The sequence below is a fragment of the Chanodichthys erythropterus genome, chromosome 4 (genome assembly GCF_024489055.1).
Source record: "Chanodichthys erythropterus isolate Z2021 chromosome 4, ASM2448905v1, whole genome shotgun sequence".
NCBI lineage: Eukaryota > Metazoa > Chordata > Actinopteri > Cypriniformes > Xenocyprididae > Chanodichthys > Chanodichthys erythropterus.
Genome location: NC_090224.1, coordinates 1979126 through 2006918, shown reverse-complemented (window position 1 = coordinate 2006918; position 27793 = coordinate 1979126). Strand labels below are relative to the sequence as shown.

The following is a 27793-nucleotide window of genomic DNA, read 5'->3' as shown; positions in this document are numbered from 1 at the left end:
CTGCGGAGTTCAGGCAGCACGGAAGTGAAGACCGCGAGAGGCTGCCCGAGGCGGTGGTACTGGAGCCTAGTGAAAGGTGGGACGGAGACCCGGATGCCGTGCTCCTGGGACGAGGTGGGGTGGCTGCCGTCCAGGAGGGAGCGGAGGAGTCGCCGCCGTCCACCGGAGCCTGCTGCCGTCCGCCATTAAGGGGAGGAGCAGGGGACGGGGGACTCGCTGCAGGCTGCCCTCAGCCAGAGGAGCCATCGCCGGCCGCCAGGAGGCGGTCGAGGATCGGGCCGTCCACCAAGCGTCCAGTGCCATCGCATGTGGCACCGCGAGGAAAAGCCTCTCGGCAGGCTGAGGACCGAGCGGCAGTGTGTCTGGGAACCGGACCCAAAATTTTTTTTCCTCTTTCTTTTTCCTCTCTCCCCTCTCTCGTCCTGTCGCTCCCCTTGCTTCCATCTCCTTTCTCTCGTCTCGTCTGTCCTTACCCCCAGGTGCTGCGGCCGCCGAGACAGGCCCCGGGGGGGGGGAGTAGAGCGCAGTCTCGGGAGTACTCCCGGCCTGCGAGGGGCGATGGGGGTATGTGGCGACCAGGGCGGGCGAGAGTTGTGAGGGAACGGCGCGAGGTCGGTGGCGCGAGTGTTAATGAGCTTCACCTGGGAGGCGCACCGGCCTTGAGTCCCTCACGGAGGAGCTCCGGGAGCATAAAAGGAGGAGCGACTACAGTGAAGGACGAGAGAGGACCAGGCCTGGACTTTACTTTATGTTTTATTATGTTTGTGTGGCCGGCAGACGTCCGCGAGGGTCTGCCGGCATTACTTTCGTTTTGTTCTTTGTTTATTTTGAATTAAACTTTTGTTGAACGTTCGCCGGTTCCCGCCTCCTTCTTCCCACATTTACGAACCGTGTTACACTCAGACTATAAAGTCTTAGCTGTAAATTGCTTAATCATGGTCTCTGATTCTAGTCACGGTGGGATGGCAGACTGTAATGAGACACTTCAGTGCACAGAGAACCTCCACCATGATCCCATATGTCATGTATGGTGAGAGATAACCATAACTGCACTCAATTAATTTATCATTCAAAGGAACAGCACATCATTGTGAATTATGCATTATCTTTGACATCTCTAACTCAAAGGTTTCGCATTTAACCTTTTGTGTATTGTACAAAAAAAAAAAAGAGCAACAAATGCAAGTCCAAACAAAGGAAATTAGCATAATGTCTGTGCCTCAGCTTCAAGTGAACTCATCTCACAAGAAATGCCATGGGCCTAAAACATTTAAATAATTGATAGAGACAGAATAAAATACAAGAGAAACTAACACATAAATAACTGCTTATTTTTGCTATTCTAAATGATTAATGATTGGTTTACCTCAAAAATGTGGAATGACCGTGCTAGCCTTCACAGAGTGAATTGTAACTTGACTCCTCCAGTGAAATTAATGTTGTTAGAGTGAGTACAGAACCTCTAAACACATTGCAAAAGCTAAAATAAAATGTTTGTTACAGAACTGAAAGGGAACAGCTGCTGTTAATGATATGAAAAATGTGATGAATGTAAAACCTGGTTAAAATCATAAGAGACTGCAGCAGTAGAGAAAACCAGGGAATGCAAAACATCAAAAAATCCTGAAAGAAATATGAACTGTTTTCAACTGGATAGATTGATTTCTGAAGGATCATGTGACACTGAAGACTGAAGTAATGGCAGGTAAAAATTCAGCTTTGCCATCACTGGAATAAATTGCATTTTATATATATTAAAATATATATTAAATACATTAAAATAGAAAACTATATTTTATACAAACACACACAATGATAATGCATTACAACCCCTCTCCAGTCTATGGGCAGACAGCGAGACAATGACTGCGCATGGTAAACTGAGCCCTCTGCTGGAAGAAAGCAGCAGTGATATCCATCCTCAGTATGTTTACATGTGGTTACAAGAGCCATCTCATTTCTAGAGGCTTCTATGAGACACTGAGCTCAAGAGAGGAGGGGAGAAAGCGGGTGCGGTCAGACAGACTGTGGCACCACCATACCTATTTTGCAGTCCGCCATAGACACAGACACGTGTACAATGGTAAGTAGACAACAACAGTAAATTCAGTCTGCTTTTACAAACAGTTCTCAATTAATAAGGGTGTTGTAAAGAGGAATATATTGACTGAAAAGCATCATATGAAACACTGATAAGAATCAATTATAAGACAAACATAAAATTAATTTATGTTGAATTTCCAGTTACATTAATACTGCATGACAGGAATTTAGAGCTGTCTGCCATCCACCATGATGCATACTTAACACTGTCCATTTAAAAAGAATTAACGTCTGAACCCCAAATGAAACGCATATAGTCTTGTTATCTCACTATAGGATCTGTGCAATGCCATCCTACTCCAGTGTGTCTATGGAATCACAAGTCGGCAGCACTCACTGATCACAAAAGTCGCAGACAGAAACTGACCTGAAGGCTTTGTTCTGACGTCTTCAAACAACTGTCCAGCCCAAAGCATTAATGACGTAATGAATTCAACAGACAAAAACAAATGACGTACTCATCCACTAATACACATTGAAGTCAATAATTATCTTAAAACAAAACTAAATTATTAATTTATTTGTTTATTATTAATTTTTAAAGCAAGATGTTTTTTTTTTTCCTAGGGAAAATACAGCAAAATAGAGATTAGGTCTTTATACTGTAAACAAAGCCATTTTATTTGTTATGATTTATATATCTCACTACTGGGATGTGTTCAGATCACTGAAATAATGAAAATGTTTTCAGTAAATTGGTGGGTTTTACAAACCAGACTGTTGTAGGTCAGCCAGATCTTCTCTAATAATTTTTCACAGTTTCACACAAGATATTTCCACTGAGTTCTGCTGAATCCTGAACTCACAACAGCAGATGCAGGGAGCAGTTAGGTGTGAAATAAAATATAAAACATTAGCCACCCATCTAAAGACTCAGGGGACTGTGTGGGAAATGTGTCTTGTGAAATTGATATAATATTTCATGAGCATGACCTTCTGGAGGTGTGCAGATGATTAGAAATGTTATATTACACAGTGTTGTATTTCTCTGTTGGATGACAAGGGATCTTAGTGAAAAAGCAGAATTGACATATGTGAAGTGAACAGTTGAGCAGGAAATGCCTCTATGAAATCCAGTCCAGTGTATAAGTGTTCTCAGACATCAGAACTGTTGTGTCACACAAAAACTGTCCTTATCATAAATGTAGTAATAAAACATCTCTCCTCTCCCTTCATATTTTTTGCCCATTATGAATACAGAAGTGCTTCCCTTGCTAGATCAACACTAGTTTTAATGGAGCTACAGAGAATTTTTGTGTAGTCGAGCTCCAGGCTTCATCTGTCTGTCGAAGTATACGTTGAATTTGTAGTGGTAGATGCTGAGTGACGCATAGCTACAATCACATTATCTAGGTCTGTTAGTCCATTAGACCTGTATAATTTAAGCTGAACTAAAGCAATTATATGACATTTTAAATACACAAACTATTGTTTTAGTCTGACTGAAATCAGACTTTTAAAGTGCATGTAAACGTACTGATATCTGAGAGAAACTGCAAGTTAAATACCACAATCAATTTATGTAATGTTAGGAAAATATTAGCTGTAAACTGTCAGCTGGCCTGTGCATGCCCAGTATTGACTGATTCCCAAGGGATGGAGGCATTGAAATGTGTTTTTTCCTGCTGTTAATGCCAAAGGGAGTTTCCTCCTAACAGGGTGAGGCCAATAAGTGTGAGTCAGTTTTTTATTTTAATTTCAGTGTATCATAGGTCTTAAAGTAATAGTTCACCCAAAAATGAAAATTCTGCCATCATTTACTCACCCTCATGTCATTACAAACCTGTATGACTTTCTTTTTTCAGTAGAAGATGTTTTGAGAAATTGGTCAATACAGGGCTGTTGTTAGTAACATTCTTAAAAATTTCTTCTTTTGTGCTCCACAGAATAGAAAAAAAGTCAGTTTTTTTGGTGAAAATTTGTGCAGTTTTATATTTAAAGAGGCCATTAAAAAAAAAAAAAAAAAAAAAAAAACACAAATTCTTATGTTTACATGCATTTTAAAGGAGACATCGAATGCCCCTTTTTACAAGACGTAAAATAAGTCTCTGATGTCCCTGGAGTGTGTATGTGAAGTTTTAGCTCAAAATACCCCACAGATAATTTTTTATAGCATGTTAAAATTGCCACTTTTTATGGGGTGAGTAAAAACACACCATTTTTGTATCTATCTCTTTAAATGCAAATGAGCTGCTTCTCCCCACCCCACTTTCCAGAAGAGGGCAGAGCCAGATACTCTGGCATCAACAACTGGATTGTGGAGATTGTGGACAGCGAGTAGAATTCTTAAAGATCGATCAATACCAACTGTTTGTCCAACCTCATATTCAGAACATGTAACTACCGCACGTTATATTTTGTGAATGTACGCAAATTGCCTTTGTGAATGTGCTTGTTAGCATGCTGTACGGCTAAGAGGGCACATGCACATGCAGCGACCGGCAGTAAATCAGTGAATGAGAGTTTGGTGTCCTCGTGTCGAAGTTTTATGTGCATTTTACGTGTTTTTAATGTTTTATTTTACTTGATTACATGAATAAGTGTTACTGGACTTAGTTAGCTAAAATTGACTTTTCTTATTTCGCCGCGCTGTGGCTTTTTTATTTTGTGGCTGCCTGCAAAATCTGTGGGACTGTATGCCATGTGAGGACACAGTACTCCAGAGATACATTAATGCAGCTAAACCTGGTTAGTTTAGCTCGGGAAACAGACTTTACGCTAGGGCTGGGCGATATATCAAATATCATCGATATTGAACGCGATATTGCGTGGCTTATCAGTGAACTACGGCTCTGTCTATTAAATGCCACTTCATTTGAAAGCAGGTGATGGCGATTTAGCAGTAATCAGGGAACCGGCTTTACTGACGAAATGCGCGTGACAAAAGCATTCGATATATCGCGCAGCCCTACTTTACGCTAACCTTTATTCGGAGAGACTCTTGTGGTCCGAGGAGTGTGGAAAAGAAGAGAAAGAGGGGCAAACGAGGTGGCGTTAGATTACGCCTGAGGAAGCAGCGGCTTACCTGGGTTCCTCTTCCCTAGGTTATTATGGGAAATGTCCTGTCCCTGAGAAACAAGGTGGATGAACTTCAGGGAAATGTTCATTACCAGAAAGACTTCAGGAACTGCTGCATCATGGCATTTACTGAAACGTGGCTCACTGAGTGTGATCGGGACACCGACATGTCATGATCGGGACACCACTACATGGATGCCCTTTCACTCATCATGTTATTATACTGCAAAACAAATTTACCTGCGGGTATTAATAAAGTAACCTAACCTAACCTAAAGTTACCATTGTCCCTGAAGTCTGTATTCACAGAGCTTAGAGCCATGTCAGTTTAATTTTTAAGAAGTAATAAATTGTGCTTCTGAACATGTTCGGGTTAAAAAATAATCTCTGGTACCTGAATACAGTAAAGCCGCGCACACACTTAATGATTGTAAGGCCGATTATGAATGTAAATTGATACTTATGACTGATCGTGCTCAAACGCGTCTAGTCAGAGCCAGTTGCATTCAGTCTGCGATTACAGTCGGTGTTCAAATTCCATGTGTAAGTATGTAAATCTCCTTCAGTCGCAGGAAACAATCGCTGTATGTTGAGCTCAGTCTTAGAATGTTTTAGCTAGTCGTTAAATGTGTGCCCGGCTTAAGAGACAATGGTTACTTTAGCCACATTAGCACATTAAGAAAGGCAATTTGCAAACACACATTATAAAGTGCGATTCTTATCTGTTCTGGATATGAAGTAGGATCACAAAGAGATGTTATTGATCCATCTTTGAGAAGCACCTTTTGTGCAAATCCTGGGTTTTACTGACCCAAAGCAATCCAGTCTACAATGATTCACACAAACGTATAAGAATTTAGCTGCTTTCCGGGAGTTTATTATTACAGCCAAAAACAGAACAGTTGTAATGTTTAAATAGTCTGTGTGGGATCTATGTTAAAGGAATAGTCCACTTTCAAATAAAATTTTCCTGATAATTTACTCACCCCCATGTCATCCAAGATGTTCATGTCTTTATTCAGTCGAAAAGAAATGAATGTTTTTGATGAAAACATTCCAGGATTATTCTCCTTATAGTGGACTTCAATGGACTCCAAACAGTTGAAGGTCAAAATTACAGTTTCAGTGCAGCTTCAAATTGCTTTAAACGATACCAGACAAGGAATAAGGGTCTTATCTAGCGAAACAATCGTCCATTTTCGAAAAAAATACAATACGATTATTTGTGTTTATAAAGCATATACACTATTTTTTTTCCGAAAATGACCGATTGTTTCGCTAAACAAGACCCTTATTCCTCGTCTGGAATCGTTTAAAGCCCTTTGACAAATAATTTAGTCATCGGAATTGTTCCAGTCTGTTTTTGCAAAGTTGAACTAACAGACTTAGATATTGCAATTGTAGGTTGGCATCGTCCAGCATGTTTACAAGTTAATCCAACTACAATTGGCTTGACATTGTGCGACTTCAGTACCAAGTCGGTACTGAAATTTAAAAAATGTGATGATTTGAGCACTGTTAAGCAGATTTGTAAACACTTCTGTTTGGCCATTTTGTTCACATGCGCATCAGATATGTGTGCTACAATGATCAACGCTACAAAAACATGTTGTAAATAGACATCAATGATGCTCTGCACCGAGCGCTTACACAGATACACACGGGAGCGTTTGAAAGCAGGCATCTATCAGCAGACCGGTCTGCTGATAGACGCCTGCTTTCAAACACTCCTGGTCCGGCTTTCAAAACGCTTTTAAATTCAAACACTTCTGTGAGCTTTCAAATGCTCCCGTGCATTGATCATTGCAGCCAATCACAGACATATACTGTATGTTGAACGCATGAACACAATGGCCAATCTGAGGTGTTTACGAATCTGCTCAACAGTGCTCAAAGCATCACATTTTTTTAAATTTCAGAACCGACTTGGTATCGAAGTCTGTACTTATGACAACACTGGTTATGTATACTCGGACAGACAGAAGAAGATAGTAGTTCAACTATCCAAAAACCCTCTGTAGCTCAATTGTAACTGTGCATGTAAATGCAATAATGTTGATCGTCAGAATTTGTGTCTTGAGGTGACCTCTTGAGGTGACATGTGTTTACCTTTCTCCCTGGATAGACCCTGGAAGATGGCAGGTGGTACAGTCGTTCTCTCAGAGCCCCTGCGGCCTTGACTGGACCGCCTTCTTTCTTTCTGGTGCACCTCCCCAGCAGGATGCTCCACCTTCAGCTCTGGCAGGCTCGGGCTGGGGGTTGTGCTGCTGGGTTTAGGCTTCTCTTCCATGGTGGGTGTCTTCTCTTTAGGAGTGCTTGTTGGGGCCGGAATGCTCGGAGAAGGTGTGGTTGGAGTCATAATGGGTTCTTTAGTTGCAGAAGTCAGGGTTGTGGGTTTTTTGACTGGCTGTGGGTTCTCCTTGAAGCCCTTTGTGGTGTCGTGGGTCAATCTTTTGGGACTTTCCTCTCCACAGGACTCCAGAGCCAGTTCACTATCTAGCTCTGCTTCACGCTCCTCCCTCAAGATGCTGTACTGCATAGTAGGGCTAGGGGCAAACGCAGGGGTAGAAGACAGGACGGGTGCTGTGGAAGGTACTGTGGTCGATGGAGAGGTGCTAGGACTCTTACTGAAGCTCATGTAGCCAGAGCTGGGAGCTTGTGGACTAGGCTCTTCAGACACCAGCTCAATCTCAGAGTCGCCAGATTCTGCACTGCTACCCTCGACATCCTGGGAGGAAGGGGGCAAGGTGGGTTTTGGGAGAGAAGTTTTCATTTCCATTGGGGAACTGTCTTGCTTGGAAGGTTGAGAGGGTGAGGTGGGTGACGCTTGAGTCTTGTCTTGGAAGGAGCTCACTGTGATGATTTCACCAGCCAGAATGTTTGGATCTGATGGAGAGTCAGACTCTTCTATAAAGAAAGGGAGGGAGAGAGAAAGGAGAGGGAGTGTTTTTAAAAAGGTAAGATGTCTTGTGGCCATCTGCTCTGTCAAGGCACCCAACAGTGTAAGCATATGTGTGATATATTGTTAAAAAGGTGTAATGTTACAGCTAGTAAAGTCAATGAACCACTGCTCTTAAATCAGACTATTTAAAAGTGTTTATTCAACTAGGGGTAATTTTAACCCGATGGACTTGAAACTCTGTTCAAACACACTTTGGATAGGATAGCATTCTACCTTCAAGAAATGCCCCCAAATAATACAGTGCTCAAGCCTGACTCACAATAGGGATGTCACAGTGAGGACATTTTCATACGGTAGATAAACTTGCAACATCACTGGTATTACTGATAACACTCGGGTGTGTGTGGGGGGGTGGATATATTGTATATTTATTTCGCTCATCAGGGAGCAGCTATCAATGTGCAGGGTATTGAAATTGCTTTTGAACGTGCGCTCACTTTGTTTTCACTTTTGTGATCACGCATACTCTATTTATAGGGAGTGGCGGTATTGATGGCACATTTTCCAAGAGAAAATATTTATCAAGCACCAAATCCTCCGCCATAGTCTTATCAGTCAGCTCTCCTTACTCTCGTCAAGTGATAAGTGAAATCTGACTCCTGCTGCACCGTGCTGCGATTCTGCAGCCCGTGCTGTATGGAGCAGAGCAAACACTTTCGGTTTATAATTGTAGCGTCCATTGTCCAACTGAACTAAATGATTTTGATTTCTATAAAAAAGGAAAGCAAAATTGGGGGTGGTGCTTTAGTGGGCAAGTAATGTAAATTAATGAAGCCTTAGTGAGCATAAGAAACTTCTTTCAAAAACATTAAAAAAAATCTTACCAACCCCAAACTTTTGAACAGTAGTGTACTCTGAAACATTATCATTGGGCCTCACCCACATTTCATTTCTAGCTTGTATTTTTCCAAAAGGTTTGGAACTGTTTTTGCCAACTTTTTCTGTAGGATCAGTTGGATTTTATGTTACACAGTTGCTCATTTGTTAATCACTTTAGATCTGTGTTTTCCAACCATGTTTCTGAAGGCCCCCCACACTGCACATTTTGCATGCTTCCTTTATCTGACACACTCATTTCAGTCTTGTGCTGCATTCCAATTCGCCTACTTATACTACGCCCTAAAAGTATATACTCTTTCTGTGAACAAAAAGTACTTACTTTTGAGTGTGTAGTAAAAGAGTAGACAAGCTTTGGGACATACTAACACATCATACAATCGCGTGTTTTCTCTCTGTCGCATCCTGTCACCGTAAACTGGCCTGTCAATCATCTTACATCCTCCACATTTCATTTAGTTAATTTCCTACCGTATCGGAGAGAAATACAGCACGTTGATCTGCAGTCTTTCATGTGGAGAACTGTCCTCATATTAATGCATAATGATGCATTTAAAAGTTAATGGCCATTCGGATCTTTATAAAACTCCACATTGTTATTTGCAGATGAAAAATAACACGGGTAACATTAAATATATATTTTCTATCAGGTTAAACTGATTATTAGTCACTCAAATCTCTCAGCGTCAATCGCGTATATCCGCCATGTTTTGTAGTTTTTAACACTTTTTACTCGTGTTTGTAGTTCTGAACTGAATCCTCGTCCAATGCGCAAAGGGTTGTGGGCAATATTAGCCTCTATAGTGTGCACGGATCCGCACTTCGAAAATCTACCGGAAATAGTAGACCATCCGGGGACTTTTAGCATACTCTTTTCAACATACTATGCTTTGGGACACACTTATTTTAATCTCACATACTATTTAGGATGGATAGTATGGACATTGGAACGCAGGGTTGGAGTCTCTACTAATAAACTGATGAATTGAATCAGGTGTGTTTAATTACGGAGACAAGCAAATGCAGTATTGGGAATGTGATGGGAAACACTGCTTTAGATAAAAGAGAAGCTAAATTAATACATTTAAATGTATGAAAGTTCCTAGATTGACAAATACACCTACACGGGACCATAAGGTCATATAGCAGAGGAATTAAAGATAATGTAGTGGATATATTGCAGTGGAGTGCTTATGTGGGATGATTATGCTTACCTGTAGGGGGTGTAGATGACTCAGGACTTTCATCCTCTGGCTCTGAGAGGGTGACGGTGGGCACTCCCTCCAGCCCCAGACTCAGGATACTCTCCTTCTCTGACACTGTAAATGTGGGGCTGTGCTGGACTGTGGTGGGCGATACAGATGTAGGTGACATTTCTGTCAGAGTGATCCTTACAGGACTGGCACTGCTGCCAGTACCTGGAGACCTATAGGGCTGATAATCAGACAGTTCTTCATCCGATGGTTCCTCCACATATGGGAAGGTCTGAGAGTCCAGAACTGCTGCAGAGCCAATGTCCTCCACATCCACTTCTACTGGTGATGGGCTCTTCTCCAGTTTAGTGTACTGGGTTGGCTCTGAGAGGCCGCTCATCCTCCAGTCCTCCAGGGGGCGCTGTGAGCTACTGGAGTCCTCTTTACAGCTGATGTCCATGTAGTTGCAAGAAGAGTCAAAAGCTTTCTCGGAGTCATGTATCTTGTGAGAGATGTCAGTCGGGTCTGCACTGGATTTTATCTCGATGCCGGAGTCTGAGGTCATTGTGACGGAACGGGGTCCAGAAATGAAGTCATCAGTGTGGGATTTATGTTTGTCACCGGATGTGCCCAGGCTGCCAGAAAAGTAGGTGTCTTCATGTGAGCCATAGCTTTGATTTGACAAGAGTGAGGTGTATAGGTCATCCCTGTCATCAGTGGACTTTTTCTGGAAGTTTGAATCCGATTTATCTGCATGAGAGAAGACGAACATGAACAAGAATTTTAAAGAACCTATTTTAACATACTTACAGCAAACCATGTTTAAACAATGGTTATTCTATAAAAGTAGTGTCATTATTCTGTCAAATCTAGTACAAAAAAACCCAAAACCAAAATTCTGGGCAATGCAAAATTTTGCGAAAGAACGCAAAAGCATAACAACATTTTTTTCCTACCATCATATATTTGCATCACCATAAGGGTAGATTTTTGTTATCTGGTTATTTTATTTATTATTATATTGTTAAACAAATACAGAATCCTAGATGAGAACTGCACAACAGAGTGGCATTTTGACCTCTATCTCTGAATGTTGTGCCTCCCAAGGCTTCTTACATCAAGTGACCTTGTGGTGAATTTCACTATACATGTGTTGTTTGTGAAATTCCGATGTTAGAAAGAGAATACGTGTATGTGTTTCAGATTGTCATTTTGTTGTCATCAAGCAGGCTTTAGTGGGGTGTGGCAGTGACAGCTCTCATTAGCAGTCATCACTCCTCCCTCCACACCAATTGTCCTTGTTTTTAAGTCCTTGCAATCACATTGGCTGCTCTTCGCTATCTTTCTGTCCTTCTCTCTATTATTGTGGCTATTTGTGGCAGATGACAGATTTCCAGTTCAATGTTTATTCGAAGGTCAACTGTAGTTGTATCACATAAGGGCAGAAGCACACACACACACACACACACACACACACACACACACACACACACACACACACACACACACACACACACACACACACAAAATGTTGGGTTTTCATATGGGGACATTCCATAGTTTCTGTCTCCTATCTCTAACCTTAACTCTAAACCTACCCATCACAGAAAACTTGCATTTTTACATTTTAAAAAAACATTACATATTATTTTTAAGCTGGTTTTTACATGGGGACCAAAAATGTCTGAGATTTCACCTAGGGATCAGAAAAATCAGTCTGCAAAACAAGAAAGAATATACAGTGATTAAAAAAAAACTGGGGGATCTAAAATATGTTACTTTTTCTTTAAAGTACAGCATACAAAATTTTCCTATCACAGTTTATGTGCAGAGACAATGGTAAAAAATGATCAAAGTTCAAGTAAAAAACTAAAACTTTTGCTACTAAAGTGATGAACATGTTCCAGACTTTTCAGAAAATGTCTCTGTAGTGTTTTATATATTATGTTATCTAATATTTTTATATATGTTATGTATAATATTATTATTCATAATATTACAGCCTATGTAGTTGCCTATTGGTTTAGTAACTCAGCAAGTATCACAGTGCCCTGTAGATGTCAGATTCACTTATTTCAAAAAGCAATTGTTGTTGAATGTTAAGCAAATAAGAAGTGTCTTTTGTTGAAAAAAATAAAATTACATCATCCCTGAAAACAATTCCAACTCCAAAACCAGAAAGTGATTCGATCAAAATCAACACATTGTTGAATATATTATACAGTAACATGGTAGGGTAATAGGCGTTCCAAACCTGTTTGGTTTCAATCATTACTTTTCCAATTCCATGTGGTGCCACATAAATACACCTTTAAAACACACCAATTACCGTTTACTTAAAAGACTATAGATATCACTTTGAAGGTTAAAGTAATGAAGATTAACTTAACTCTTTTCTCTGAATTTTCTCTCATTTATAAGACAACACTTCCCAGCCATTGACAGAATTTTCCAGCTTTCTGTGTTTTCACTGTTATATGGCAGGGGGCGCTATTACTCATCTTCTGAAAGAGTACTGAAACTCCTGATCAAAACACAGGTGAAGAAGCAGTAACAAGCCATAGCATATGCAAGCAGATGCATATGTAAAATAATACGATCATCAATATTAAACAGCATATAAATCAAAACTTTCTGTTACTGAATAAATATCTACCCAGGCAGAGCTATAGGACTGTGTAAGCTTTGGGGGTGTTGATGGACTCGATCTACTCCATCTATGTGTTGATCATCGTTGTGAATCTGATCCAGATGTAGTCTTTGACAAAAATGTGATTTTCTCAGCTTTTTGCAAAAAGTCGCTTTTTTTTATGAAACTTACCCATATTCAAATGTTGATAAAAAGAATGCATGAAGCTAGAATAATTTTTTTGTTGTTGTTGTCGTTTAAAGGGATAGTTCACCCAACATTTTGATTTTTGTCATCACTTACTCCCTCATGTTGTTCCAAACCTATATGAGTTTCTTTCTTCTGTTGTTAATATGTATATGTATTATTTTTTTCTACTATGGAAGTCAATGGCTGCCATCAACTGTTTGATTACTAACATTCTTTAAAATATCTTATTTTGTGTTCAACAGATGAAAAAAAATCATACAGGTTTGGATCAACTTGATGGTGAGTAAGTGATGACACCATTTTCATTTTTTGGTGAACTATCCCTTTAAAAGCAGACGGTTTGTTCTTTCTTTTGATATATTGCATGTTTAAATATTCATACAACAAAATATTCTGGGGGCATAAAACTTTTGTGAAAATGATCAAAAATGCTGGTGCTGGCTGGCTAGGGATAGGGAAAATTTACCTAGTGCAACTTGAGGTTGAATAAATGATGACAGATTTTATCTTTGGGTGAACTATCCCTTTAATGATTAAATGGTAAACCTTGAATTATCTCTATGTCTTTCAAAACATTTTCATTAGCAGCACTATCACTGAATCTGATCATGCTATAAGTGAATGGATGAATGAACAGATGGAGAGGAGGAGAGAGGTGAAAAGATGGAAGAATTCCATGACTGTAAATCGCAATGCTAACGTGACCCCACTCCATCAGAGATCCTGTGCCTCTGTCTCTGTACTGCCCTACATTCACTGGGCAAAATGACTCCATTGGGACTCTATTTTTAACCATCAGTAGCTAAGAAGTGTGAAGATATATGAAAAAAAGTGCAGATAGAGAAGAGAGACATTGATTCATCAAAAACAAAAACTCACACCCTTTATTACATTTTCAAGAAACACACCAAATGAACTGATAGTAACCTTAAAACCTGCAAACAATATAAAGATAGAATCATCTCAGCAACTGTCACAGGAATGTCACAGAAATGTTTCTGTATGTGAGGGCAGATCAGTGTTCACACCACACCATCCTTCAGCCCACACCTCTCACCCTCAACATTTAACAGTATGCATGCTATGACTCATCCTCTCAAAAACACACCGATAGCGAGAACACATGGTGGCCTTAAGTGCTGATCTTTCATTTAGAGTCCCTGTTACTAAACTGTGTTTCACCTGTACAAAGACAATGCTTGGATTTTGAAAAACAGAAAATTTGTTTCTCCTAACAAACGCCATTACACTGTTAGTTCTCTAACTGAAGCATTCAGATGTTTCTCTGTTCTAAACTAGTCATTTACTACAGTGTTTTCCAGTGTGGTCATTTGTCGATGGAAGATATTATCCTTTAAAACACTCCATGAGTGTCCCACAAATAAATGCACGTGATTAGGATTTGCAGTGCTTAACATGGCGGATGCAGGTGCGCCTTTCAACATGAAAGACGTTCCGAGCAGTTGAAAGACCGGTCACTGTCCTATTCAGGCTAGTCCTGCATGGTCACGAAAGTTTATCATTTGCATGCGTTTTCAAGCCTTGCCAATTTAAAAAAATTAAAATTCTGTCATTAATGATTCACCCTCATGTCGTTCCACACCCGTAAGACCTTCGTTCATCTTCTGAACACAAATTAACACAATTTATTTTTCATAAAATCCGATGGCTCAGTGAGGACTCCATTGCCAGCAAGACAATTAACACTTTCAATGCCCTGAAAACTACTAAAGACGTATTTAAAACAATTAATTTGACTACAGTGGTTCAACCTTAATGTTACCAAAAAACAAAATAATGACTTTATTCAACAATATCTAGTGATGGGCGATTTCAAAACACTGCTTCATGCCAAAGTCACGCTCCCCAGTGGCGAACCATTGAAATTTCGAAAAACTTATGACGTAACGAAGCCTCATTTACTGAAATCACGTGACTTTGCCAGTTTGACACACGCTCCGAACCACTGATTTGAAACAAAAGATTTGTAAAGCTTCAAAGCTTCATGAAGCAGTGTTTTGAAATCGCCCATCACTAGATATTGTTGAATAAAGACGTTAATTTGTTTTTTTGGCGCACAAAAAGTAAAGTATTCTCGTCGCTTTATAACATTAAGGTTGAACCACTGTAGTCACAATAACTGTTTTAAATACGTCTTTAGTACCTTTCTGGGCATTGAAAGTGTTAATTGTCTTGCTGGCAATGGAGTCCTCACTGAGCCATCGGATTTTATTAAAAATATCTTAATTTGTGTTCTGAAGATGAAGATGATGTGTTTATTAGGTTTTGTTGTTTGTTGTTCTGACAAGGTGTTGGGTAAGAGTCAGGCATTAGCCATGGCGCTAACACTAATTCATGAAAGCTAATCACTCCTCTGTTTAAACCTAAAAACTTAGTAGGGAATTAGCAGGATCCACAGCGTAAGTTAATGAATAGATCTAAGACTTACAACACTGTATAGCTTCGGACAGTCACCATTGCTCAAATAACATTTCACTGCCTAGTGTTGCATATATCTAATGGATTAACTTAAAGGAAAAAAAAGTAGGCAAAACAGGTCAATAAATGCTAAGAGCAGGGCTCCTGACATATGGTGGCATATGTATATTTATTTAAGATCAAAACATAATCTTGTTGTAGTAAAGGACTCTTGCGGAAAAACTCATATGTGCATGTGTATCAAGTGGTTTAAAATATATAATGCTAATTTACAAGAGGAGCTTGACTACTTTTGGCCCCCTTGTAAAAAGAAGTGAGCTTAATTGGACTGAATGTTTTCTTCAAATCTTAATACTATTTTTTTAATAAAACTATACTTGCAGATAATATAATACTACTGAAATAAACTATAGAAATATATAAATACATATATAAATATAGTATATATTTAAATACATACAAGTTTCAAAAGAATTGACATGATATTGTTTTGGATTTTGATGTTGATATTGCCATTTACCTGATATTGCCATTTATTTGATATGATATTTGCTTGTTTTTGATTTACTGCCATATATTAATGATTGCTATAATTGTTATCTAATTTAGAGTAATACCAAAAATGCTATGTTGTGCAATGATGTTGCATTCTGGTGTAATGGAGATAAGATGAAATGTGCAGAATGTTGTGAAAGTTGAAGTTAATGAACTGATTGTAACCAACATGAAAGGTTAACAAGAAGGCACATGGGGATGAAGAGAGTGTGCTGCAACCTCAAGAGGAGGCGAGCCAGGTGAAGACGAGGAAGAAGAGTAAGAGTGCGACAGAAGAAGACGACAGCGTAGGCAACAATTGAAGGACATCCGTCTTAGTAAGCAAGAGATACAGAGACTGATACTCCTACAGCAGGAAAATTGGATCATAGGCATTTATCAATTGATGAGTAATATGAAGTTGGAATTTCCCAAAAAGTAGTATAAATGTCTGAGGAGTAAAGGGCCTCCTCAGATGCTGCCTGCATTAAGCGTAGAAGTAGCTTAACTGCATTTCCAATATTGCTGGGTAAAGCTAGGTTATAGAGCTGTTTGGCTTAAGCTGATTTAAGTTTTATTTTGCATTAACTGTTTTGTATTGTAACCACTAAAAGAGATATTTTTCTGTTATGTTTGCCTTCCGTGAGACTTTACTTATAACTACAAACTGAGCCTCGATAAATAACAACCGCAGGGTAGTCCTTTACGTCATTCCTGAAGGACTTCAACCAGCCGGCAGGTGAATACTTTATGGTTTAGGCTAGATTTGACTTCCCTTACCCTACCTGAATAATCTTAGGGTGAAAAGGTGTACTATAAAAGGTCACACAAGTATATTTTAGTTTACTATAAATGCTTGTCAGTACTTTTGGAAATACACTTTTAGTCCTATTGTCTATATTTTAAAAGATAATATACGTAATTATGAAATTACATACAATGATGTAGGCCTACTTAAGTCCTACTTAAGTAAAAAAAAAAAAAAAAAAAAATCACAGCTCTAAAGTTCAGCTAATTGAATTTAATATGCATTTGAACATAACATCCAGGTCGCACTCTTTTGAAGAATATTATTTCAGTATTAAGTAGGTAAAAACTTTTTTTAAAATGCTAAAGTGTATGTTATCACGCCCATCAAAACTTAGGCTGGATGTCGGTTGCAATATTAGAGCTAAAATCATCACCATACCACACTCATGGGCATCAATCACTTCAATGAATACTTGCCAGCTAAGAAATAAATAATTATTACCTTGCGATCCATCTGTTTTCAAATCCACATAATTTAAAAATTGATGACATCGATGTCTGTCAAAAAATAATGTTCATAATACACAGAACTATTTACGATAGGAACGTGAGGAACTGCCGGCATTTTACTTAATATGTATTTACTTGTATTAAAGTTGTGTTTAACATTTGCTGGTTCCTGCCTCCTTACCGTATCTACGAACTACGTTACAATCGCTTTCTGAGAAGAGGCTGAAAATGTCGGCCCAGGGGGTTTCAATATGCTGTCTGCCAGAGGCGATAAAATAGCCTACATAATACATAACACACATGAGTATAAATTTGTTCTTCACTCACTGAAATTGAATTGGAATGATCAAGGATCTTAGTGAAATACTTCACACTGCATGCTAAAGAGAATAAATGCCAATCCAACTGAAAAACTTTGCCAGGTTAGTGAACATCGTTCACCGTGTTGATTTTGACAAATGTTTATGCACAAACTACTCATTCTGAGATTCCTGATTCAAATATTTTCAATATTTTTTTATTCTTGACTGATCTTTTTTTCATAATTTTAGCAATAAATGAACTGTTAAATGAGTGATCTTGATATGTCGTTCAATTTGACTCTCATATACTTAAGTAATTAGAAACTTGACAGGTGATTTTTATAACGTAGTTTTATCACCATCTTCTCAATTGTTTAAAAGATTAAGGCAATAAAATAAAGTCTGATAAAATGTTGTTAAATTTTCCAATAAAAGATGATTTTTTTACATGATTTGTTACATTTAAAGGTGCAGTATGTAATAATTTTGTCCGCTAGAGGCCTATTCAAAACAAAGGTGTAGCTTGATGACGCTAAGTTTAAGAGCGGAATCTTGGGACGTGTGGTCTTCACCTCAACGGACGGTGCAAAAGAATAGGGATTGGACTCGGGAACAAACATGTTCATGGATGTGATTATTAACGTTACTGTAGTATGAGGTAGAGCAGCACCGAGTGTTGTGGGAGCTGAACGAGGCCGCTGGAGCGATTGTACAACACACATGCCTCATGAGCAGAGGAACTTTTATTATGCCACAGTCGCCGGCGCCGCTTCCGCTTTTCCGGTCATGAGTATGAGGTAACGCAGCTCTATTTATCATATTAGACACATTTGAGTGTTGAAAATTATGTTATAACGTTACTCTGTGCGTTCGTTCGGCGACTGCTGTGAGACACTTGTTTGAGACACACAGCAGTAAGATCGATTTTAGAATATCATATTAAATGCTGGATGACTTGTGTTGATAAATGGCATGCATTTAATTTTAAAACATATTGTATGATGGAGAAAATATGATATCTATAAATATATCAAAACAGTTGTTCCCTTGTCTATTACAATGTGTAATATATTAAAGCGCCTTTGGTGTTTCCATGGTTTCTACAAAATAAAACCGGAAACCGAGGGTAACGCGGGTATGACGCAATTGACAGGTGACTCCTCACACGTTCCGGAGCCTTGGTTAAAATTGCAATTTTTTCACGATTTACAAATAGTTGGAAACATTTGGGATATTGTAAGTACTCAAGTGAACAAAATATATAACACTGGCCTAGTGGTTTTTGCATATTTTACTGCAAAAATAATACATATTGCATCTTTAATTACCCATTAGCAGATTTTGACATATACATATACTGCTCAAAAAAATTAAAGGAACACTTTGAAATCACATCAGATCTCAATGGGGAAAAATATTATGCTGGACATCTATACTAGTATGGACTGTGTAGTGTGTTAAGAGAACTGAATTCAAAGACCCATATTATTAAGGAGAAAAAATGTTGGCCCTCGTCACTATCGAAGTTGCCCATCCATGGTCTAGCCTGTAGAGGTCTGTGCGTCCCTCCAGGGATATTCCTCCCCAGACCATCACTGACCCACCACCAAACCGGTCATGCTGAACGATGTTACAGGCAGCTTAACATTATGGCTTTTCCAGACCCTTTCACGTCTGTCACATGTGCAGACGTGTGAACCTGCTCTCATTTGTGAAAAGCACACCAGTGGCGGACCTGGTGTTCAATGGAAAATGCCAGTCGAGCTCCGCGGTGTCGGGCAGTGAGCACAGGGCCCACTAGAGGACGTCAGGCACTCAGGCTACCTTCATCAAGTCCGTTTCCGATTGTTTGGTCAGAGACATTTACACCTGTGGCCTGCTGGAGATCATTTTGTAGGGCTCTGGCAGTGCTCATCCTGTTCCTCCTTGCACAAAGGAGCAGATACCGGTCTTGCTGATGGGTTAAGAACCTTCTACAGCTCTGTCCAGCTCTCCTAGAGGAACTGCCTGTCTCCTGGAATCTCCTCCATACTCTTGAGACTGTGCTGGAAGACACAGCAAATCTTCTGGCAATGGCACGTATTGATGTACCATCCTGGAGGATTTGGACAGCCTGTGCAACCTCTATGGGGTCCAGGTATTGCCTCATTCTACCAGTAGTGACACTGACCCTAGGCAAATGCAAAACTAGTGAAAAACAGTCAGAAAAGTTGAGTAGGGAAAAAAATGCCAGTGGCCTCCACCTCCTCCATATATTTATATATATATATATATATATATATATATATATATATATATATATATATATATATATATATATATATTAAATACCAGACTAGACATAATTCTTTTGTGGTGGCCTGAACTGGTGGGCGAAACTATAACTTTCCCTGAGCTATGCAGCTCTGACAGTTTTAACTGAGCTTAGAAAGATCAGTACATTGTGAGGACTTCCTTCCTGCAGTCTGTCTGTGTTATTTCTAGTCAGCGCCAGGTCTATCTTCACAGGAAGATACTGATGAAGCAACACTGCAAAGTTTCCTTAATAAACAAGAGTGACAAAAAGACAAGGAGGGAAAGTATGACAGGGGTTAAAAAAGCAACACAAATAAGTCCCACAATTACATACACGAGATGAGGATTCTCAGTACTTAACATGGCGGATACAGGTGCACCTTTCAGCAAGAAAAACGTTCCAAGCAATTGAAGGAATGGTCGCTGTACCAATCAGGCTTGTCCTGCATGGTCACGAAAGTTTATCATTTGCATGCGTTTTTATGCCTTGCCAATTTAAACATTCAAGCACAAGAAAGCACAAAATAGAACTCAATTTGGTACTCATGCGCTGTGTGAGAAGTTTGTGTGTGCATATATCCAAAGCACACACACAGAAAGCACACACATGAGCTCTGCATCGCAGAGCAAGTGCAAGACGAGCATTTTTAAAAAAAAAAGTATTTAATTTAATTTATTTTAAAAAATGACTGATCGTTTCGCTAGATAACACCCTTACTCCTCGTCTGGGATCGTGTAGAGCCCTTTGAAGCTGCACTGGAACTGCAATTAGGACCTTCAACCCGTTGGTAGCCATTGAAGTCCACTATTTGGAGAAAAATCCTGGAATGTTTTCCTCAAAAACCATAATTTCTTTTCAACATGAAGAAAGACATAAACATCTTAACAAGGTGATAACAAGGGGGTGAGTAAATTATTAAATTAATCCTTTAATCAAACAACAAAAGAAACAAAAATCATTCACTGCTCGACTGAATAACTTTTGTAACTTTAATAAGGATCAAATTTATAGACAATGCAGTGTTATTTTACATTTGATTACTTTATTAAATTTCTGTACCTGGAAACTACTGTTAGACCTATCTGAAAAACCTGAAAAGCACTGTTTATTCCACTTGTATCTTTATTCTATTGTATTTATTTATTTATTTATTTATTTGTGCTATTGCTTGTAGTTTAATTATTTGTTTTTTTTAATGACTGTTTACTTGTCTTTAATAATGTGCATATGCTCATCTGTCTACCTTGTAAAGCTGGACAGATGAGCATTTGCTAAGACCTTTTACATAATCACTTTAGTCTGTTATGCAATATGCTTGCTGTGTTTAGATTCATTCTTCACAACAAACAGTAAATTGGCTATACACACCATGTTAGGCCATTAAGCATGTTTCTTGAATTTTGCCTATGTTGGTATTCCACAATGCTTGGTAATGTAACATGTATGGTCTGTTCTGTTTTAGTTTCCTTGGTAGTTAGTTCTACACACCTGATCCATTTTATCTTCTTGTATTTATGCCCTGAGTTGCCCTGAAGTTCATTGGTTCACTATCATCAGTGTTAAACGTGGTTGTGTTTAATGTTTCCACCTGCAATCTTTTACGTTTTCTGTGTGGATTTAATATAGACTGTTTTTGCTGAGGAGGACATCACCAACCCCACTCCAGACCTAAAGCCCAGCCAGCCATCGCCCCGCTGCACGGACATGAAGCCAGAACCCACCACTAGGCATGTGACGGTATCAAATTTTCATGTTGCGATTAATTGATTAAGCTTTTATCACGGTATACGGTATTATCACAATATTAAAATAAGTTGCAAAACCATTTTTGTCATAGTGTAACAGGTTTAAGAACTCTTTTTGTAATAAAACAAAAACAACTGAAATTTTCAAATAGATTAAAATGCAAAAGAAGGCTATAAAGAACAACAGATAACACTTTACTCTATTTAATGCATTAACTAAGATTGAGCAATAGCTACATTTGTTACAGAAAGTGTTATTTTTTGTTAATGTTATTTTAGAAACAACTGATCATTGTTAGTTTTATCTCAGGTCCATTAAATAAGTTATTTTGATTTTAGTAATGTTATTAAATAGTAACTAAGAAATTAACATTAATTAATAATAAATAATAAGTATTTTTATTGTCAGTTTAGTGATAATGAATTAACATGTTAACTAATGAAGCTGTATGTTTTACTGAACAATAACAAATAATCAGAACCTTTCTAATCATTAGGGCATGTTGTAGTCCAGATTAAAATATAAAAATGTTTAGGTTTGAAAATAAATATCCTTTTAAGTCTTTTTTAAGTATTCAGTATTTGGTGCTGTGATGAAAAACACTGTGATTACAAAAAAATGAATGGCTGTTTGAAGCATTTTAAAAACTTCACTAGCGCAGTTACTTTGTTTGCACGGATTCCGTGGTAACCGCTGCTGTTCCATCAGCGCCCTCTGCTGTCAGAGAGTGAACGCGCACTTTCATTCAGCTCATCTCCTGACGATCCCACGTTGGGATTGTTTACATCTGAGCGCGTGTCCTTTTGACGCAGAATACAGCGATGTTGTGCATTTTATACGATTGATGGGTAAAGTATTCTTAATTGCCTTATAAAAAATTAATAATTGGTAATAAATTATTATTTACGGTATTCTGAAGTGCCGATGATTACAATATCGTGCATATTCATTATCGCGATTTATCGCATTACCGAATATCGGCACAACTCTACCCACCACAGAAGGAAAGCCAGAGCCTGCTGCGATGAGTATGCCAGAAACAAGTGCTAAACCCACCATCGCCCCAGAGCCTGAGCCCCACAGAATGTCTGACCTGGCGTGAGCCAGCAACATCATGTATCGCCGTGGGATAGCTAGTGGAGTATGAGGGTATGGAAGTATGGAAGTTTTAAATCTTGAACATATACAATTTAATTTAAGTAAAAAATAACTGTTCATGCTATGTGTATACTATATAATACAATTGAATCCCTTTATAGAATATCAACATATCATAGATAGAATGTGAAAGATTTTTAAAATCATGACAGCAAATGCTGGGTCGGTGGCAGTGTTAATGCAGCACATGTGTTACCACAAGAGAAAAATGGATTCTTTTAATCTTGTTATAGTTCTTAGTACTTTTTGATGTGTATGCAATATTCCACAACTAACAACACTTTCTGTATGTGTGTGAAGAAGAAAGTGAACTTGCATTCCAGTTTCCCTAATGAATCATGACTCACTGAAGTGAAGACATTAAAAACAATGAACTGCCTGCTGTCGAATACAACTCAAAGAATTTCTGATTTCTGGTACCACTGACAGCACAGTGGGGTCTCTCCAGTACATAACCTATAAATGATATATAATTGCTCATTATATCAAATAGTGTTGCCAGTAACCCAGGACACTCTCTACTTACTGTAGCCATGGTTCAGTTCACTACTAGTACTGAGCAAAGAAGCAAACTATCAGGTTTGTATATATTCTTGGTAAAATATTGCATTGCAAGGAAGCAAACTTTAACAAGTAGTTTAAATCTAACTGTATCATGAGGTTAAAAAAATACTCAAGAAACAGGCAAATGCTAGATGAAAAACCTCAGAAATTTTTAGCATATTGGTATGAATCAAGTTATTATTAGTCTTAGTGGAATTATTAACAGTATAAAAACCCCTCTGACTTATCCAAAACAGGATATGATATATTCACATTAATTGCAATCTGTCAGAGGTTATGTTTCACTTCTGCCACTAAATTATTCATGTACAAATGCATGGCCAAACTCTAACCTAAAATGGTCTCATCAAAAGTCAAAGGTGTAATGTGAGCTCACCCAAAGAATCAGGTTCATTTCATGTAATAACATTCAACATTTTAACAGATTAATATTGTGCTCAAAATGTGATCTAATGACTTGTTATCAAAAAGGCAAGTATCACATCCTCTAAGAGTCAGTATTGTGGTTCAATAAGCTCTGGGTTAGGCTGTCATTCAGCTAATGAGAGATTCAGCCTGATAAGAGGATTTTACCACAGGACTTTGATTTTCATCCACTTGTCAATGTCAATCTGGTGATTCAGACATGTTGTGCGACTCACTCATGATGCATCTATAAAGAAACTCACAATGTTTAATATACTAATTTGAGGTGATTTCATCAGTGATTTAGTTCATAGTAAGTGTTTACATGCATAGGTTAGGAGAATTTCCTATGGTGGCCAGAAGAAACCTCACTGAACACTGAATTTATTGTGAGAAATGTTCAAAATGTCCTTTTGTTTGGATAAACAAATTAAGAGCTATTAGACTCCAGTTAAAGAACTTTTATTGCACCTGCATTGTGACGATTTATTTTTCCCTTACCACCTAATACCATTTCCACATTAGCTCACTGTATTATATCTCATAATAAGGTTATTTTTGTGTTACCCAATGATAACCTCTCTATCTTTCTGTGATACCCACAAGAAAGACTATTACATAATCTCACTCTCACTCACCAGTCTACAGCATTAAGATCAAACAGAGAAAAAAAGACTTGTCTAAACCTAAAATTGAAAAAGAAAACATCTTTAATTACATAAAGATCTGGTTTAAGCGACCTGAAAATGGGAGCAAAGGAAAGTATACTGCATATAGTATTACCATTACTTAAGTCTTATGTTTTTTTATCTTATTGTCTACAGACTATTTTTGAACCGAGGCTTTATTAACATGGAACTACAATCTATCTCATCTCAGTAAGATAAAGTCAGAATTGCTCTGCTTTCCATTCATTTCTCTTACCTAGCAGTATAATGTCATATACTGTAACACAGAGTTTCGATCCACGCCTGTGAGGTTTTCAAATGGCAATGTCAAGTATTGATCTCTATGCAGTAAAGGACCTGTAAAGGTTACTGTAAAGTGTCTGGTCTGAAAAGCAGCTGAGACACAATGGAATAATAACAACAGCCAAAAAAAAAAAAAAAAAAAACTGTAGTTGAAGGGGAAAGAGGGCGAGTTATACAAAGCCTCACAAACACGGTGCACAGGTAAATAGGTCTCATTCGAGACTTAATTTTAAAAAACAATCACAGGTATAGATTTATGGAGACAGAGGTCTCAGTTTTTAGATATTGGATGAATATAGTAATTTTTGTGAATAAATTCTTGTGAATCATTTTTTCCTCCCTTGATTTAAACAGCTGATAAATCATTCTAAATTAGGTTTTTTTGAAAATGTGAAGATGCGTAATGTTTTCTGCAAGGGTTAGGTTTGGTGGATAGAATATACACTTTGTACAGTATAAAAACCATTGTCAATGGAGAGTCCTCATGAAACATGTTTCTGACAATTTGTGCTACCTGCTCAAGAAGTGCCATCTGTGCAGTCTTTTTCAAGTTAAAACATGGGTGGTATGTTTTGTGAGGCACAAAATAAGCTGTCAGATGTATATGACAGCACGAAATGGGTAAAAAAAAAAAAAAAAAAAATGGAGATAGCACATCTTCACAGAGAAATAATAACTCATCAGAATGTGCTACTACAACATAACATTCATGTGTGATATGTTGTGAGGCTTCACTAAGCTCCAGCCTTACACCAAACCCTATATTAAAACCATGAAAATATAGTGTTGGTATAGGTAGCATAATATCGTCAGAACACCTTTTCTTTTAAGAAGCAAAAGCACTTGTGAATCAGCTTAAGCAGTCACTAAATGAATAGACTCAAAATGAACAAAGAATTACCTTGTAAGGCTCTTGAGATTTAAATCAGTTACTCACTGGTTGTTCATATGACAACGTGTAGTTATACATTATTTTATTACAGTCCGTGATATTTCGTTCATTAAGCATTTTATACATAGGCTAGTTAGAGAGGAACCAATTGTTAGATTGTCTGTGTAAGCACATCTTTTAAAATAAATAAATGTACTATAGCCTTTTGGTAGCCTATATCTTATCTGCTTAAATTTGAAATGATTTCATCATTTACTAACGGACTGTTGACAGTTGTAAATGCAATAAGAATAACGTTTTCTCAAATATGTCTTCCTCAAAAGTGCTAAAACAATCTAGAACAGTTAAGTTCCTCAATGTCCAACCTCGTTTTAACAAGACATACTTGTACTTCAGACAAAGCGAGCCAGTAAGCCAAGGTATCTGCTGTTTGATAACAAGGCCCCGGTCGACAGAGAAGTAGTTCAAAGCATTGCATATATGACGATGTAGATCAAAACCACATTACCTGTGGAAGCAGTCTCCATGACAACAGGGAGCGGTTGCCGGTCGCTTTCGGGATGGCTGGAAAACTGTTTCTCTTCACTTGACTCGTCCTCCCAGTCTCTCATCTGCCTCTCCTCTCCCAAGTCATCACGCCGGGCGGTAGTGGTACTCCCAAAGCGATCGATTTCCTCAAAATCGTCCACGTACCAGCTTCCCTCCGAACCTGCCTCCGGCTTCACTGACATTATTGAGCGCTCGTCTGTGTGCGATGCTTTTCAGAGAGACGCGGCCACAGACGCAAGAAAAGCAGGCAAAACACTGTTGAACTCCTCGGATGAGACGCTAGGTAACTATCAGAAGTGGTCTGGAAAGGCCGAGCACTCCGACAGAGGCTCACGCTGCTGAAAATGGCTTGTTTAGTTCAGTGTTTCGGCGCTGACGTCACCGTGCCTCGAGCTCATAGTGGCACGCAGTATTTAAACACACAGAGCTGGAAATGGGCATAAAATAAGACTTTCGATACCTGGTAATGAATTAAGATGGAAACTTGTTAGAGTTGTTTGAGCGAATAAACTCGCTCTATAGAGTAAATTTCAAATTAATTTCATTTAAACATTGTGAAGCAACGCAACAACGATTAAGTTTGGATCTGAGCGTTGCCGTTGTCCTACAAGTTTACACTCGATTGTTATTGCATAGTCATGGGTCTTGTTCATTTTTTAAGGAAATAGTGACATCTAGTGGTTTCAGCGATATTCTGCAGGAGGGGCCGTAGACAAGGGGTGGGGAACGTTGATCCTGGAGGGCCATTGTCCTGCAGAGTTTAGCGCCAACCCTGAAAAAAACACTCACCTGCCTGTAACTTTAGTAATCCTGAGGACAATGGCCCTTCAGGATCAACGTTCCCCACCCCTGTAGACCTTTTTTAGGTCAAGGCTGGTTGAAGATTACCTACCTACATGCATTTAAAATTTGACCTGTAATAAAATGCATATTGTACTATATTTACATATTTACATACTTTCTTTTGATGTTCGCATTACACATTACACAAAGCTTGCAGCATATTGTGATGCAGGAGGGAAAAATTAAACATTTAGCAGAACTTTAGGCTAGTTTCTTAACTTAATATTGTATTTTTCACATGCATTATTTAAGCTACTTTGAGATCAAGCAATTATTGGTGGAAAATCGCAGTGGGCCTACTGTTGAAGACCCCTGAAATCCATGTTTATATATATATATATATATATACAGTATATATATATATGTCTACAGTTTTCATGTCTACAGCTTTCATCGTTTTTTTCTAAGAAAGTTCATATTTTTCATAACAAAGATACACAGTAAACTCCATGGATATTTACAATGAAGATTCTTTTTCATTTACTCATCTTTTATTATTATGCACCATATATATGCAATCAGGGATGGGCAGTATTTATGATACATGCATTTCGAATACAAAATATTTTGTAATTTGTATTTGATAGGGTTGATGAAAATGGCTTTGTATTTTGTATCAAAATACTTTAGTGTTTTGTATTTTTAAAATATTGTAAAATACTTAGGAACTCCACATATTGACATCATAAAATTGCGGCCTCTGATTGGTGCCTACTCTATAGTTTGCAGAGACTTGTTGTGATCAGAACAGAAAATTGATCCACATGGAAGAAGGTGGTCAAGAAACGTGCAGGCTGCCAGCTTTCCATCAGTTTTTAGCATGAATTGATATAATTTTTAACAGTTCATGTTAAGTTTTGGTGTTCATTTTGGTACCCTAGG

The 27793-nt window shown here is 38.3% G+C and overlaps 1 protein-coding gene across 1 annotated transcript in view; it reads right to left on the bottom strand.

The window, feature by feature from the left end:
• The window catches only part of rtn1b (reticulon 1b), a 45375-nt gene extending 18690 nt beyond the window's left edge, over window positions 1-26685 (bottom strand). Inside the window, exons 1-3 of the mRNA XM_067383604.1 lie at window positions 26028-26685; window positions 10135-10863; window positions 7231-8028 (exon numbers count right to left, since the gene is read on the bottom strand). Coding sequence (XP_067239705.1) covers window positions 7231-8028; window positions 10135-10863; window positions 26028-26250 — 1750 coding nt within the window. The 5' untranslated portion in view covers window positions 26251-26685. The remainder of the gene's footprint in view (window positions 1-7230; window positions 8029-10134; window positions 10864-26027) is intronic.
• Between the last annotated feature and the right edge of the window lie 1108 nt (window positions 26686-27793).